At 37.4% G+C, this 14,807-nt stretch overlaps 1 protein-coding gene across 4 annotated transcripts in view; it reads left to right on the top strand.

The window, feature by feature from the left end:
* The window catches only part of FAM13A (family with sequence similarity 13 member A), a 356,989-nt gene that overhangs the window by 55,195 nt on the left and 286,987 nt on the right, over positions 1-14,807 (top strand). For all 4 annotated transcript variants that reach the window (XM_032332873.1, XM_032332872.1, XM_032332871.1 and 1 more), the window contains exon 3: positions 6,177-6,386. In XM_032332873.1, the coding sequence (XP_032188764.1) occupies positions 6,177-6,386 (210 nt within the window). The remainder of the gene's footprint in view (positions 1-6,176; positions 6,387-14,807) is intronic.

The following is a 14,807-nucleotide window of genomic DNA, read 5'->3' as shown; positions in this document are numbered from 1 at the left end:
TAGCAGGTTCGGGAAGGAACACTTGTCAGGGGGAAAAGCTTGGAATTTTCATTGTTTTCTATAGTGAAACAACATTTCTACACAAAAGACTCATTGCAGAATAGAGTTTAAAATTAGTAAGAATTTTTAAAGGTAAAACGTGAGACTTCGGAGGCATTCTGTACTTTGTGCAGTTTGTTTCCTTATCTTCCCATGATTCCGAGTCCATTCCCCTGTACTAAGAACAATCCTTTATTGGAAATACGTGAGAAACAGAGTGCATCTGTTCCTCTGTAGGAATGTGAGTCAGCTTGTGACAGGAAGGGAATGGCACGTAGTGCAGCCCTCAAAAGGTCAGGTGTTTTGTGTTAACTGAAAAAGCAACTATTTGCTCAGTTTACTAGGTATGTGGAAGACAAAATGATGTTTTGTTCCAAAAGCTGAAGAGCCAGGCTTGTACCCTTACTTTATAGCCGCTATCCCCTTATTTTTAGAGGATGGTAAGCTGCAGACAGGTAAGATTCTTAGAGAAGAGCTCCGGGTTTATTCAAATACTTTAAACAGGTTAAACCAAAAAGGTGTAGTATACAGTATAGCGGGAAGATGGGGCCTCTACCTCCAGGGTTTGAAATCACATTAAATTGTGAGAGCTCTGAAGATCTCAGAAACACTCAGTATTGAGTAAAACTGTATGCTACTCATTTAGATATAAATGGATCTCTAGGTAATTCATTTAATCTCTTAAATAGGGTTGTTCAATATTATTCATTTGAATACAAAGTATTACTACCTAAAATATTTTGGTTTTTGGTATAGTCAGTGTTCTGATCTTTTACCTAATAGTGACTGAATTATAGCCTCTTGGGGTTACACTTATGTAAAATCATTTTCATTTTTAAGTTTTAAAAAAATTTTAAGAAATTATTGAATAGTTAATATCATGTGGTACAAAATACTGGATATGCACTGAAAAATCTTTCCCTCTAAAACCTGTCCCCTGACTGATTATTCATTTCCCCTCTCAGAAACAACATTACTTCACCAGCATCTGACATAGTCTTACAAAGATATTTTATGAATATATATAATCATATATGCATATGTTCTTTTTTTCCCTGTGAACATAAATACAGCATATCATTCACACTGTTATAAATCTTTTAGAAAAGTCATTTAGCAGTATATTGTAGAGATCTTTCCATATTGCATAAAAAGCTTTACTCATGTAATTCTTTTTTCCCTTACACACTGACCAGATACACGTATCATTTCTTTAAGCGGTCGCGTGCTGATGAATATTGAATTGTATGCAGTCTTTTGCTATCTGTAAACAAGGATTCAGTGACCAGCCTTTCTCACAGGTCATTTCAAGCATGGTGGGTGTATATGTAGACCTGGGTCAGAAGTATGTGCTTTTATAATCAACTCTTTAAGAGTTGAGCCAGCTAAATGCACAACATCACTCTATGAACATTTTGGCAAAATCTGAATTAGGAATTGGTTTTCTTCTATCTCTTCTTGTCCATAGTTATAGGTTAGTTGGGTATATTCAGGTTAATGCAAACTAAATATTTTAAGGTTCAATCAGTCCTTCTTAACTAGAAATGTAAAATAGAAAATCACTTATTCTTACCTAGAAATGTGAAATAGAATCACTAGTGGAATCTTTTCAGAATACCCATCCATTGGTGATACTTCTGATGCATGGAATCAGACTCTTGGCTTGGCAAGCTAAGGTGGGTAGGGCACCTAGCCTATATTTTCAAAGGTTGTGTAGTTAATTATTGTGTAGACAACTAGAAGTTCTTTACTATGTCTGAAACTACCATGTTCACAAACCAAAAACTTTGTAGAAGTCTGAAGGGCAGAATGAAGTTTGTAGGCAAGGTACTTCAACTAGTTTCATTAATTATTTTGTATTTTTTTTTTAAGTCAACAGATATGTACTGTACCTCTCCCTATTGTGCACCTACAATGCACTATACAGTAGGCCCTCTGTAAGGTATCAGAGGTAGGGATGATTGGTCATATTATTTAACCCTAGGTAGATACATTAAACATCAAAGTATGACCACAGTACATGTAGACCTTTAACAATGTGAGGGAAAACTCTTTGTAATGAAAGAATATGAGGACAGAAAGGGTTTATTAAGGTCTTATATGATGGTCTTTTAAAAAGACTTTATTTCCTTAAAACTTTATTTCCTTAAAAAAAAAAGGAAGAAAGAAAAGAAAAAAAACGTGATTTTTCCCATTTGAAGAAAATTTTACAAGTTATTAGCTAGATCATCTTTATACTGTTTGAAAATAACTAATCTTACTGATAGTGTTAACTGGATTCCTTCTCTTTAGCATGAAGATCCTATGGGATATACCATTTTAAATAGTGTAGAACTCTCCACTTACCACCAGGTGTCAGAATATGCTCATACATTGTCTTCTTTTCTGGGCCAAAGTGTGCTAGTTAAGCAAATTCTGACTTCTGGCATTTTCAGTTTCTAACATATTCATACTATTTTGAAATAAATATCTCAATTGTACAGGAAGGTGACTGTCAATGGTGTAGATGTTATTTCATTGATGTGATTTTTTTCATTGTTAAACCAGTTATTAAGTTGCTGTTTCATGTTGATTAACCTGTACCTCCTGAAATAAAATATAAGAGAATCTCAGAAATATACGAGAATAACTTCACAAAGCCTTCTAAGCATCTCCTTCCTCTAAACATTTCTTTTACAATCACCATTTCCTAAAAATTTGAGGTAGGAAAACTGAGAGGTGGTAAGTCTGGTAAGCCTCATATGGGTATTGGATATATTATAAAATTGTTAGGGGCTTTAAAAACCGTATGGGTTTTTTATCCCCCTAAGTATAATAGAACCAGGGGTAAGGTGCCCCTAGTTGAAAATCACTGGGTAGCATAAAAATTGTTTGGGTGAGAAATATTTTTGAGGGAAGAGAGTTAAACAAATAAATGGAATAGGGACAGAAAAAAATAGTTGAGAAGCATGAACCTCAGTGACTTCCTTAATTAATACCTTATCTCTCTGCCAGTAAAGGGCAGTGGGATCCAGGGACCTTGAAGGACCAAAGCCAGTTCTTAGAGCTGGGTAGTTATTTTGGAATAACTGGAAATATTTATTTGAGGGAAGGGTCAAAAAGCCTAGTTGGAAAAGAAAACCTAAGGTCAAAGCTAGAACAACACTGTGAAATCAGGTCCAAGAGTCATTTTCTGGTCAAAAACAGGCTCAGGAGCTGAGTAGATAAGTAGAATTCTAAATTTTCATGATTTGGGCCTTGACCAGAGATGGGTGCTATTTTGGGGGTGCTGTCTGTTGAAGTTAGTACACATTTCTGAAGTTACAGATAAAGCTTGTAGAATGGAGGAAATAGACCTTGAAAGCTTTAAAAATGAGTTAAACAGAAGTCTCTCAGTAACCAAGATTCTGCAGTATTAAAGGAAATGGCATATTTACCTGTTGTGTAACAGGTTACTGCAAAACATGTAGTTTAAAACAACCGTGTTTCTTATCTCACAGTTTCTGTGTGTCAGGAATCTGGGCACAGTCCAGTCATATCTTGTGTCTTAGGGGCTCTTGGAAGGCTGCAGTCTGGTGTTGGCTGAGGCTTTAGTCATAACAGTACTTTGACTGTGGGCGGGTTCACTTCCAAGCCCATTCACGTGGTTGTTAGCAGGATTCTGTTCCTTGTGGGCTGTCGACCTGAGGGTCTCAGTTACTCACTGGCTGTTGTCCAGAAACCACCCTCCACTCCCTGACACATGGACCTCTTCGTGAGGTAGCTAACCAAATAAAAAGCAGCTGATTCATCAGAGTGACTAAGCCCGCAGAGCCAGAGAGAAACAAACAAGTAAGATGAACATCAGTCTTGTATAACCTAAGGTCAAAACCAAGATTAGAACCCAATCACATAATCTTGTTACAGTCTCCTGGTTAGAAGCAAGGCACTAGATCCAGACCCCAAGCAAGGGGAAGGGATTCCACGTGGGTGTGGACACCTGGAGATGGGCATCCTTGGGGCCATTTGAGAAGCTGCCTGCCACACGTTCTGACTGGTATCTCCTCTGATTACATGGTGCCCTGGTGACACTGGTTGGGGAAATACTTTTAATATCCTCTCTGGTTTCACAGACTTTTGTCAAAATTGGAGCTAAAATTCATGTCAACTTTTGAGATTCATGTTCTTTAACATCCAAAGTGTACATCTACAAACGCCGTGAGGATAATGCTAGCATTTGAAGTTTTTTTCCATGGGTTTTTTTTTTTTTTTTTTTTTAAGTTCCTTAACATGGGGTCAGGTACTTACTATGGACTTCTTGAATTGAAAGGTTCATTAAATGTTTTATCATATTACAAACTAGTATGAAATTAGCTTTCTTCTTTTTCTTTAGAAAGAGCGATACAATTATCAGGTAAGAAAAAGAAGCAAACTAATATAAACAAACACCCCCTCATCTAAGTAATTCCAGTGGGCTTCAGTCCTTATGTCACTGCTAAATGTCATCACTAGGCTCTCCACAGGCTGACTGGCTTTCTTCCATGGGGTTCTGTCTCCTTGAACCCAATACCCTGAGCTGGAAATCATCACCTTTCCCCTAAGCCAGCTATACCATCCCTCAACCCCTCTTCACCTTATCCTTCACAGTCCTTTTTCTTGGATTCCCTAGTTTTTAAACCTTAAAATTACCTTCCAACTCTTCCTCTTCCTTACTTCCCTTTTGTACTCAGTTACTCAATCAACTTTTTTCTTTCCTTTTCACCCTTCCCACAGGCATCTGTCTTTCTTACTGCCTAGTAGAATGTGGTTCCCTAAGGCAAGCTTTCTGCCCTCCATTCTCTTCTCAGCTAGCAAGATCTTCTGTACTCCTTGATTTTATTGTGTTCCGTACCCCTTAATGCTCCCATGAGAAAGTCTTTTTTTTTTTAAAGATTTTATTTATTTATTTGACAGAGAGAAATCACAAGTAGACGGAAAGGCAGGCAGAGAGAGAGGGAAGCAGGCTCCCTGCTGAGCAGAGAACCCGATGCGGGACTCGAATCCAGGACCCTGAGATCATGACCTGAGCTGAAGGCAGCGGCTTAACCCACTGAGCCACCCAGGCGCCCCGAGAAAGTCTTTTTAAGTAAGATCTTTTAAGTAAGATCTGCTCCCAATGTGGGGCTCAAACTCACGACTCTACGATCAAGAGTTGCACGTTCTACAGACTGAGGCAGCTGGGCATCCCACATCTTCGCTGTTGAACTTGCCATTTGTGGACTTATCCCATTTCTTCCATTTTATTACCTCACCGCTTTTTGACCTAAACACTCCCCCATTTCCATGTGTTTATCTTCCTTTATGCTGTCCTATCTCTGCCTCTTAATTCATATATTCCTCTTTTCAGGCATAAATCCAGATTTTATGTCTCCTGCTGCTTAACCCTTTGGGGGCCCTTTTTAAGAAGACAAATACAAAATTAAGAATAAGAATTAGGGACAAGCATTGGAAAGGACCTAAATAAATGAAGGGGCCCTGAAGCTTAAACTTCATTAGCTTCACAGTTCTTCAGCCCCAGTCTTCCCATCTTCCTTATGCTTTAGACAAAGATGGGGCAAAGCATCGAAAATTCCCTTATGGAGCCTTCTGTGCTGACCCCCGCCAACAATAATATCCCCTGTCAACTCGGAGAAGACAAGCAACTTGTCTTATGCTACATTGTAAGCTCCTAGAGTTTTATCCTTGGAATTCAATGAATACTAAAGAATATTTCTTAATTATTACAAAGGTAATCACATACAGTTAAGAAGTTTCTTACATACATTTTAGTTTTTTCTTTTTTAAATAGTTTTAATTAAATGCTAAGCAGCTGTTGGAGCCCAGGGTAAGTTTCTGTAATGTACTGATTATATGAATGCAATTTCTTTGTAGAATGGCATCTGTTTTATATTTCTGTGTGTCTTAACCTTATTTTTAGAGGTCAGCTTTTAGAACAAGCCCATATGATCTCTTCAGTGGATCCATAGTAAGTGTGAAGATCTATTATCGTAGGAAAACATTTTTGCAAAATGTGAACATCTTGCAGTACTGGATAATCCTGTAGTGAGATTTATTTATTTTGCTGCTACTGTTCTTTAGAGTTAGTGTCTGTTCGTGAGAGACCTCTGTTTATTCTCTGTGGGTCTGCTCCCCTGCTCCAGGACTCACCCAGGAAGGCCTCTTCAGGGTAAACGGCAACGTGAAAGTGGTGGAACAGCTCCGGTGGAAGTTTGAGAGTGGAGCCCCGGTGGAGCTTGGGAAAGACGGGGACGTCTGCTCAGCGGCCAGTCTGTTGAAGCTCTTCCTGCGGGAGCTGCCGGGGAGCGTGGTCACCGCGGCCCTGCACCCTCGATTCGTTCAGCTCTTTCAGGGTTAGTGCCGTTCAAGCCTTCTAGTGCTTCAACCACTTTTATTTTTCAGCTAAAACTAACCTTTTCTGTATTAAGCACCTACATTTTAAATATTAAGCTAAGCCTTTAAATACTAGCGGTCTCTCTGTCACTACCATCTATTTTACTTACTCGCGGCCCCCATGTTCTACCCTAAAATAATATTAAACTGATTATGAAATACCACTAGTAAGTGTAATTTCTGAGACTGTTGGCAGATGAATAGTTAATATTGAAAAGCCTTAATGTTTGTGGGCCAAAGGAATTCTTTCCTGACTAGTGACTATCTTAGAAGGAGTGAGAATAAGGCATTAAATTCTATGTAGGGAATATTAATTAATTAATTATATTTGTTAGTGACCTTTGAGACTGAAAGGCCAGTGGTATGCTGTTTTTCTCTCATAAGCAAGATTGAGTCCTAAAATGATTGTGTTCATTTTACACAACTGGAGGAAAATTGGTTTTTGATTGCATTATGAAGTGACTTTTTTTTTAATGAAGAAACTTGATTTTTAAAAAATATTTTATTTATTCATTGGACAGACAGAGATCACAAGTAGGCAGAGAAGCAGGCAGAGAGAGGAGGAAGCAGGCTCCCCGCTGAACAGAGAGCCCGATGCGGGGCTCAATCCCAGGACCCTGGGATCATGACCTGAGCCCAAGACAGAGGCTTAACCCACTGAGCCATTCAGGTGCCCCAGAAACTTGATTTTTGAAGGTAGTAATTATAGTCATAATCATTATTTAGTTCTTTCTCTTAAATATAGCAAGAAAAATGATTTAGTCTTGAAAAGCATTTCTTTCCTGATTTGTGCCAGGTTAGAGTGAAAAAGAGAACATACATTTTTAAGAGTGCTAATTGCCAGATTAAAAAGGATATTACTTAAAACCACGTTCCTTTAAAGCAGTGGTGTAATTATTCCCATGTGGTATGCTAAAGAGTGGGTATGCGAGAAGGCCATGTTGTATGTTGTAGTCTACTGAAAAACAGTGATCAAATAGAAAAGCGAAAATTGCAGGACCACTTTTTCGGGTCATCTAAGTGCTTTTAATAAAGCTTCCTATATCGGTAAGTGATAGTAAGTGACCTGTGTGAGCCTTGTTCATTAGAAAAAGAACTTTTTCATGTTTATATGTATGAGGATCTGAAGGAGGTAGCCATTGCTCCTTAACTGATTCTTATAAGAATATTTTATCCTTGTTGTGGAGATGTTAAGTTTTAGGATAAATTTCTGTAAGTCATTTAAAAATAATTGCTACAAAAGCTAGTTGAAGATTTAAATTTGTCCTTCATACAAAATATTTAGTAATCAAATAGTACTACTAAGAATCTTTATTAATAGTATGTCTTAATTTTAAGATACTAATATTAAGATACTATACTAATATTTGTGAATAGTGAATTTTAAATGGTTTTATGACATTACTTAGAATAGCTTTCATTTGCACTGTTTTAGTGTTTTAGTTACGTTATAGTAATATTTTATTATACTTTAGCTCTTCTTTGTAATAACTTCTCATTAATGACCTTTCTCTCTGGTGGGCAGAAAAATTGATTTGCATCATTAAAAGCAAGCGATATCATTCTAGAAGTAAGGCTGGTTATATACCCAACTTAAGGAGTTGTGTGATTATGCACAAATAACAAATTCTGAATGGGGCAGAGATACTGACTTTGGCCTTGGGAGTAGTATTCTCTCACTTCCTAAAAACTTTTAGGGTGAGGTCTGAGATGTTCAATAAAGGAGATGTTAATGGAAGTACCTACTAGTTGTAAGCTGCTAAGTGAGGGGAGGGAATAAAGTATGCTTTTAGCTATCAGATCGTATAGCCTCTGAAAATAAATTTCTCTTTAATAATTCAGGTAGAAAAGAGCTATGGTGCTTCTCTTGGTTTACACTGTATTTGGTACTCTTAGAGTAGAGGGGCCATACGACAGCTGGTCACGTGAAAGCTGGAAGTGGCAAGGCTCTTTTCAGACTCACTAAAGGCAGTGTTACACTTGGCCATTAAAGTGTAATAAATATGTCATAAATGTGTTTTGATAAAACTTCTTAGTTAAGGTTACCCTACTTTTATATTTCAGTCTTCATAACAGCAGATTAAATAGCTTTTATATTCTGTCACAACCCCATGCCAGATTTCTTTAAAAAAACATATATATATATATATATATATATATATATATATATATATATATATGTAAAGGGCCTTCAAATTCTATCCTGTGTAAAGAGCAAGGTATTTTATAATTTCTCACATCAAGATCCTCTCTTCCATACTTTATGGGCTAGAATTGTAGAGCCTCAACTAAGAGTTTTTTTCAGACACCTAAGCTAAACACTGAGGACAGTCCGAGTGCCGCCTCTAAGCCTCGCTGCTGCTCTGGATCCTCCTTTGTGCACATCAACAGTGATCCTGTGTGTGGAAGAACACCTTTTAGGTTCTTTGTTTTATATACCAGATTATCAACTTTAGACTTGACTGGTGTCTCAGGCTCTGAGATTGTATCTTTAGTTAGCAGACCGATATTTCTGCATACCAGGTACTTATCAGAAACTTCCATCTGAAACTGATGTCTGCCAGAACCTTTTGCTTGAGGCACAGCCCTGGTTTAGACAGTTCCTATTTAGGAGAGACTCTAAAGCACTTCAGTGATCATCCTTTCCTGTGGTCTTATTAAACTTACCTCTGACTGCAACAACTCGCCTCTCTCGATTGAGGTTTCCAGTATAATTGTCTCAGCTTGGCAATATTTCATGTTGTTGTTGTTGTTGTTTTTAATCTCTTATCCTTACTTAGGTGGGCCAATAACGTATCTGTTCTTCTTTAACAATCTCAGTTATGTTTTGGGAATAGATGTGGACTGCAAGCAATAAAAAGATTTTAGGATACCATCCATTTCATTTAGGATTAATTAGAAATCCCTTTATTTGAGTGTTCCCTTTTGAAAATCTTTGTAATATAAATGCAAATATGTCCATCTTACAATGGATGTTTTTTGTTGTTACTGATGAGTTGAAATTGGATCAGTCCATCAATATTTATTTAGCCTCTCTTACATAGACACAGGATATTACTAAGAAATAAAAATTTAGCATTCTGACTTTAAGGAGTGTGTGATTTAATTGAGGAGGTAGAATGTGTGTGGTATGTATTCTATGGTACTTCAGATGAGTGGTAAGAACATCCAGTCATGGTAACAAGGAGAGAGAGAAATCAGTCTGGATTATGGTGGTCAGAGAACACTTTGTGGAAAAAGTAAAATGGGGCACATAACTTTGGATGGAGAGGAAAATCATATAGGCAAGGAAAAAGGCATGAGCAAAAACACCATCAGTGTGAGACAGAAATGTCTAACAGAGCTGTGCATAGCTACAGGAAATTAGCAAATGGGCTAATTTTAAAAAGTAGGTTGAGGGGTACCCTGGGTGGCTCAGTGGGATATGCATACAACTCTTGATTTGGGCTCAGGGTAGAGATCATGGAGGTTGGGGCTCTCAAGATGGCGCCCCAAGCCCCGAGTCAGGGTCTCTGCTGGGCGAAGAGCCTGCATAAGATTCTCTCTCTACCTCACATAGTCATGCTCTCTCCAAAACAAACAAACAAACAAACAAATAATTGGAGGCTTTGACTAGTTGGTAAAGTGTTTTTAATGTTTGATTAAGGAATTAATATTGACCTTCAAACAGTCAATTTTTGAAGAAAGAAGTCCTAGGATGGAAGCAGTATTTTTTAGCAGTGCTATGTGAGATGGATGGATGAGAAGGTGCAGGGAAACCTCTAGAAGACCCATAGAAACCTAGGTCTTGGTCCTAAGGACTTGTATCTAACAAATAATTGGCAGTGGAACTTTTTAAAATTGAGGTAAAGTATATGTAACATAAAATGGACTGTTGTAATGATTTTTTAAGTACACACCTCAGGGGCATTAAGTACATTCATACTTTTGTACAGATACCACCACTATCCATCTCTAGAACTTTCTCAGCATCCCTACAGAAATGGATAATGGGATTTTAAAGAAAACACAAAAAGGGAAGCCAGTAGTTAATGAGAGTAAGAAAGGAGTCAAAGATAACCCTATGGTTTTGAGTTGATGTGACTTGAAGAACAGTGGGTTGAGGAGGGGCAGAGTGGTGGCCCAACCCTGATGCCCGTATGTTTGGGGAGGGCCATGCTGCCAGAAGGCCAGTTTGTCACACTGTTGTGAATAGAAACTAATAAATCAGGAAGAAAGCTTTAAGATAAAGTTGAAGTATCACCAGAGAGAGCTCTCTACTAAGTGCTTTGAAGAGACCTGTGGCAACTGTTTTTTTGTTTTTTTTGTTTGTTTCTTTGTTTTGCCTACAGTAATTCATATCTTTCCTGTCTGTACCTAGGGTAGGGCCTTTACTTATTAAAATGCGTTAGCCTGTCAGACCTGAAGTTTTGTCACGAAAGGAAGAAGCACAAGCATGAACTTTCTAGGAACCTTTTGCAGCTGACTAATGCTCCTTTTCCTGTCTCCAGGTGAATCTGGGACTTAAGCCAAAGGCTCATGTGCTACTGGGTTGATAGGGTCTGATGATCTCTTTGTAGGGCTTTATTGATCATCTTTCTCACATCCTGCTATTGCTATTGAAGAAGGAAGAGAGATCCTGATATGGCATCTTGACAACTGGTCCATTAATATAAATAATAAAAGTCACAAGGGGCAGGTAATTATGAGGCCATGAAGAGGAGCTCATTTTAGAGGGATGACTAAGTGACTGTCAGTGCTGAGGGGAAAAGGGGAAAGGCTAAAGAAGTGGATTTCAGAGTCCTCTATGTAGACTCATCTGAACAACAGAAATTTGTTTTCTCATAGTTCTGGAGGCTGGAAGTCCAAGATCAAAGTGCTGGTAGGGGGGATTTCTGATAAGACCTCTCTCCTTGGCTTACAGATGGTACCTTCTCACTGTAACAATAGGTTCTAAATAACTACTAAATAACTACTAAATAACTTCTCCCGTGGTCTTTTCTTTGTGTGAGCTCTCTCAGTGCCTTTTTCCTTTTTTACAAGGACACCAGTGCATTAGACTAGGGTTCTACCTTTATGGCTTCATCTAACCTTAATTAGCTTCTGTTAAGGCCCTATCTCCAAATATAGTCAATTGAGGGTTAAGGCTTCAACCTGTGAATTTTGTATGGACAAAATTTAGTCCATAACACTGTGTTTTTACAAATGTATCACAATTTAATAAATGTATGAGTAAAAAATAGCAAAAGCCTATGGTGGGTGCTAATTAGGTGAAAAATTTTTATAAAATTGATGTTTTTGTCTTAGAAATCATAAATGACTACATAACTAGGAGCAACAAAATGAGTTTAAAATAAATGATTTTTCTATAGGAAAAATTTTTTACTGGGTTGTGTTTTCTTGTTTTGTATAAATAATTCCTTACGTTTTTTGTTACTATTTTAATATTCTCTTTAAGAACTTATGCCTTTAGTGTTAACAATAGGTTCTAAATAACTACTGACTTGTCAATTTAAAAGCTAGCAGATACTTATATCATTTCTTTTCATCACAGCACCAGCTTTAATAAGGTATAGGCAGAATAATCTTCATTTTGAAGGAAGACATTAGACCACATGGCACAGAGCAGAGGATCTAGATCCATTCTGACAAGTTTCAAATCTCCATTTGCCATTTGTTAGCTACTTAATTACTTAACCTTTTTGTGCCTTGGTGTATTAGCTATCTATTGCTACATAACAATTACTTCAAAATGTAGTGGCTTAGGGACACCTGGGTGGCTCAGGTGGTTAAGCGTCTGCCTTTGGCTCAGGTCATGATCCCAGGTCCTGGGATTTAGTCCCACATCAGGCTCCCTGCTCAGCGAGGAGCCTGCTTCTCTCTCTGCCTACTGCCTCCCCCCCCCCCCCCCCCGGCCACCTTGCTTGTGCTCTTTCACTCTTTTTCTTTGACAAGTAAATAAAATCTTTTTCTTTAAAAATGGAGTGGCTTAAAACTATAGTAAAGACTTATTTTCTTTCACAGTTTCTGTGGGTTGGGAATTGAGGTGTAGTTTAGCTGGGCAGTACTGGTTCAGGGTCTGTCAAGTTGTTAGGATGTGTCAAGGGCTGCAATTATCTGAAGGCTTCACTGGAGCTAAAAGATGTGCTTCCAAGGGGGTTCACTTACATGGCTCCAGTTCAGTGCCAGTTCTTGGCGAGAGGCCACAGGTCTCTTCTCTACAGGTCTCTCCAGTTGGGTACTGGCTGGCTTCTCTTGCCATGCACACCTCGAGAGAGATGAAAGCTATCATTTTAATGGCTGAGCCTCAGAAGACACACAGCATCTTTTGTGCCACATTCTATTCATGAAGATCGAGTAAATGATCTTGCTTATATTCAAGGGGAGGGGAATTTGGTACCATCTTTGGAAGGGAGAAGTGACAGGCTTTGTAGACATTTTAAAACTACCATGCTTAGTTTTCCTAACTGTTAAATGGAGATCATAGTAGGGTGTACTTCCTGAGCTCATTGTGGAAACTGATTTTATCCATACAAAGAATCAGAACAAAAATAAATATTCAATAAAGGTTAAGCCAGTGCTTCTCAACTGTGGCACCCTAGAGATCAAGTTGTATCATATGCCTATTAAATCATCCTCTGTAGAGTTGGGATGTAAGAATCTGCTTGATTGATTGATTGATTGATTGGGGGGAAGGGTAGAGGGACGAGAGTCTGAAGCAGACTCCACCCTGAGCATGGAGCTCGACATTGGGCTCCATCTCATGACCCTAAGATCACTACCTGAACAAAAACCGAGAATCAGATGCTTAACTAACTGTGCCATCCAGGTGCCCCAGAATTCACATTTTAATTCAGTCTTCCTTGGCCTTGCTTCTGTCTCAGCTCCTTCTCAGCCACGCCTTTGCCCCTTGCTTTTTTGTTTATAAGAAGGCAAGCCATTTAGTGCAGTTCCCTCCACTTTTTTACTTCCAATCTCAAATTCTTATTCACTTCTCCATCTCTTTAAAAAAAATTATAAAAGAGTTGAAGAAGAGTAAGTGCACTTTCTGCCTAATGATTAAGAAAGAAGAAAAAAAAGAAATAAAATTGGGCCTCAGTTTCAAGTTAAAACAAAGATTTCAAAATTCTTGCCCCAGTTAATTGAAACTCTTTAATTTTTTATTATTGGTCGAGCTGGCAAATGACACAAGATGGATTTGGGAATATTTTTTATCAGCTGCAAGTTATTAATTTTTATTTTTGTTAATATTATTTATGATTTTAATGAAGATTGAGGCCTTCAAATAAACATTGCTGGTTATGTATATAAAATTTATAATTAAAAAATTTTATTTTTTAATAAAAAATAAATTAGTAATAATTTATTAATATTTTTTAATAAAAAATAAATTAGTAATTTACAATTACTAATTTCAGGTGAGGGCATTGGCTTTAGTGTTTTATTGCTTGTATAAAAAAATTAGGATATTGTTCTGCTAGTGAGCTAGTAGTATTTTTGGGAATAGGATGTATGCGTAGTGCATCAGGATCCACAGAACAGAGTAGGGTTGAGAGGAAGAAACTCTTTGTAAGACAGATGATCAGAAGAACTTTGTGGAGGAGGAAGGTAATACTTCAGCTGGACTTTGGAGGACCGCTAGAATATCCACAGGCAGTGTGCCCTCTAGGAAGAGAGGATTATAGGAACAAAAGCATTTGGAAAGCACAGGTACATGATTTCAACATTAAGCGCAGTATATGTGTTGGGTGGGCTATAAATATAGTTGAGTTAGGTCATCTTTCAGTAAAATGAATCAAACATTGGAATGACCATTCTTAAGTAATCTTATTACTCTGAATAAAATACATTTTCATTGCCTTGAACATATTTTTCCTTTATTTAAAAAAAGTATTTTATGTAATAGATGCATATACTCTTTAAAAAATCAAATAACATTGAGAGATTCATAAAACCACTGACCCCTACATACCCTTTGGCAGTTCTTTCCTAGAGGAAATCAGATTTCATTTATTTAAGCTGTTCTTTGGTTTTTGCTTCCATTTGATAATTCTCTTATAATGTTATATCTTAATTTCTTGTAGACATTATCTCATCACTCTGCTTATAAAATATATAGAATTAGCTCTAATAAGTGACAATGTAACTTACTCCTAATAATTTCTTCCAGTAGTGTTACATGACAAGTTTAGCTGATGTCCTAATTAATATTTGATTTGTTATGACTACATGAGTGTGTGTGTGTGAGAGAGTGTGTGAGTGTATGTGATGTACTACTTAATGTTAATATTGTCTTAGGTTGATAGAAAATTACGTGAGTGAAAACATATCTGTAGATTTTTTTCAAACTGCAAAATCTTTCCAATAGATCTCCTAAGCTTTCAAAAATTTTTCAAATAATT

This window comes from Mustela erminea, chromosome 2 (assembly GCF_009829155.1).
Source record: "Mustela erminea isolate mMusErm1 chromosome 2, mMusErm1.Pri, whole genome shotgun sequence".
Lineage (NCBI taxonomy): Eukaryota > Metazoa > Chordata > Mammalia > Carnivora > Mustelidae > Mustela > Mustela erminea.
This window is presented reverse-complemented; position numbering and strand designations above follow the sequence as displayed.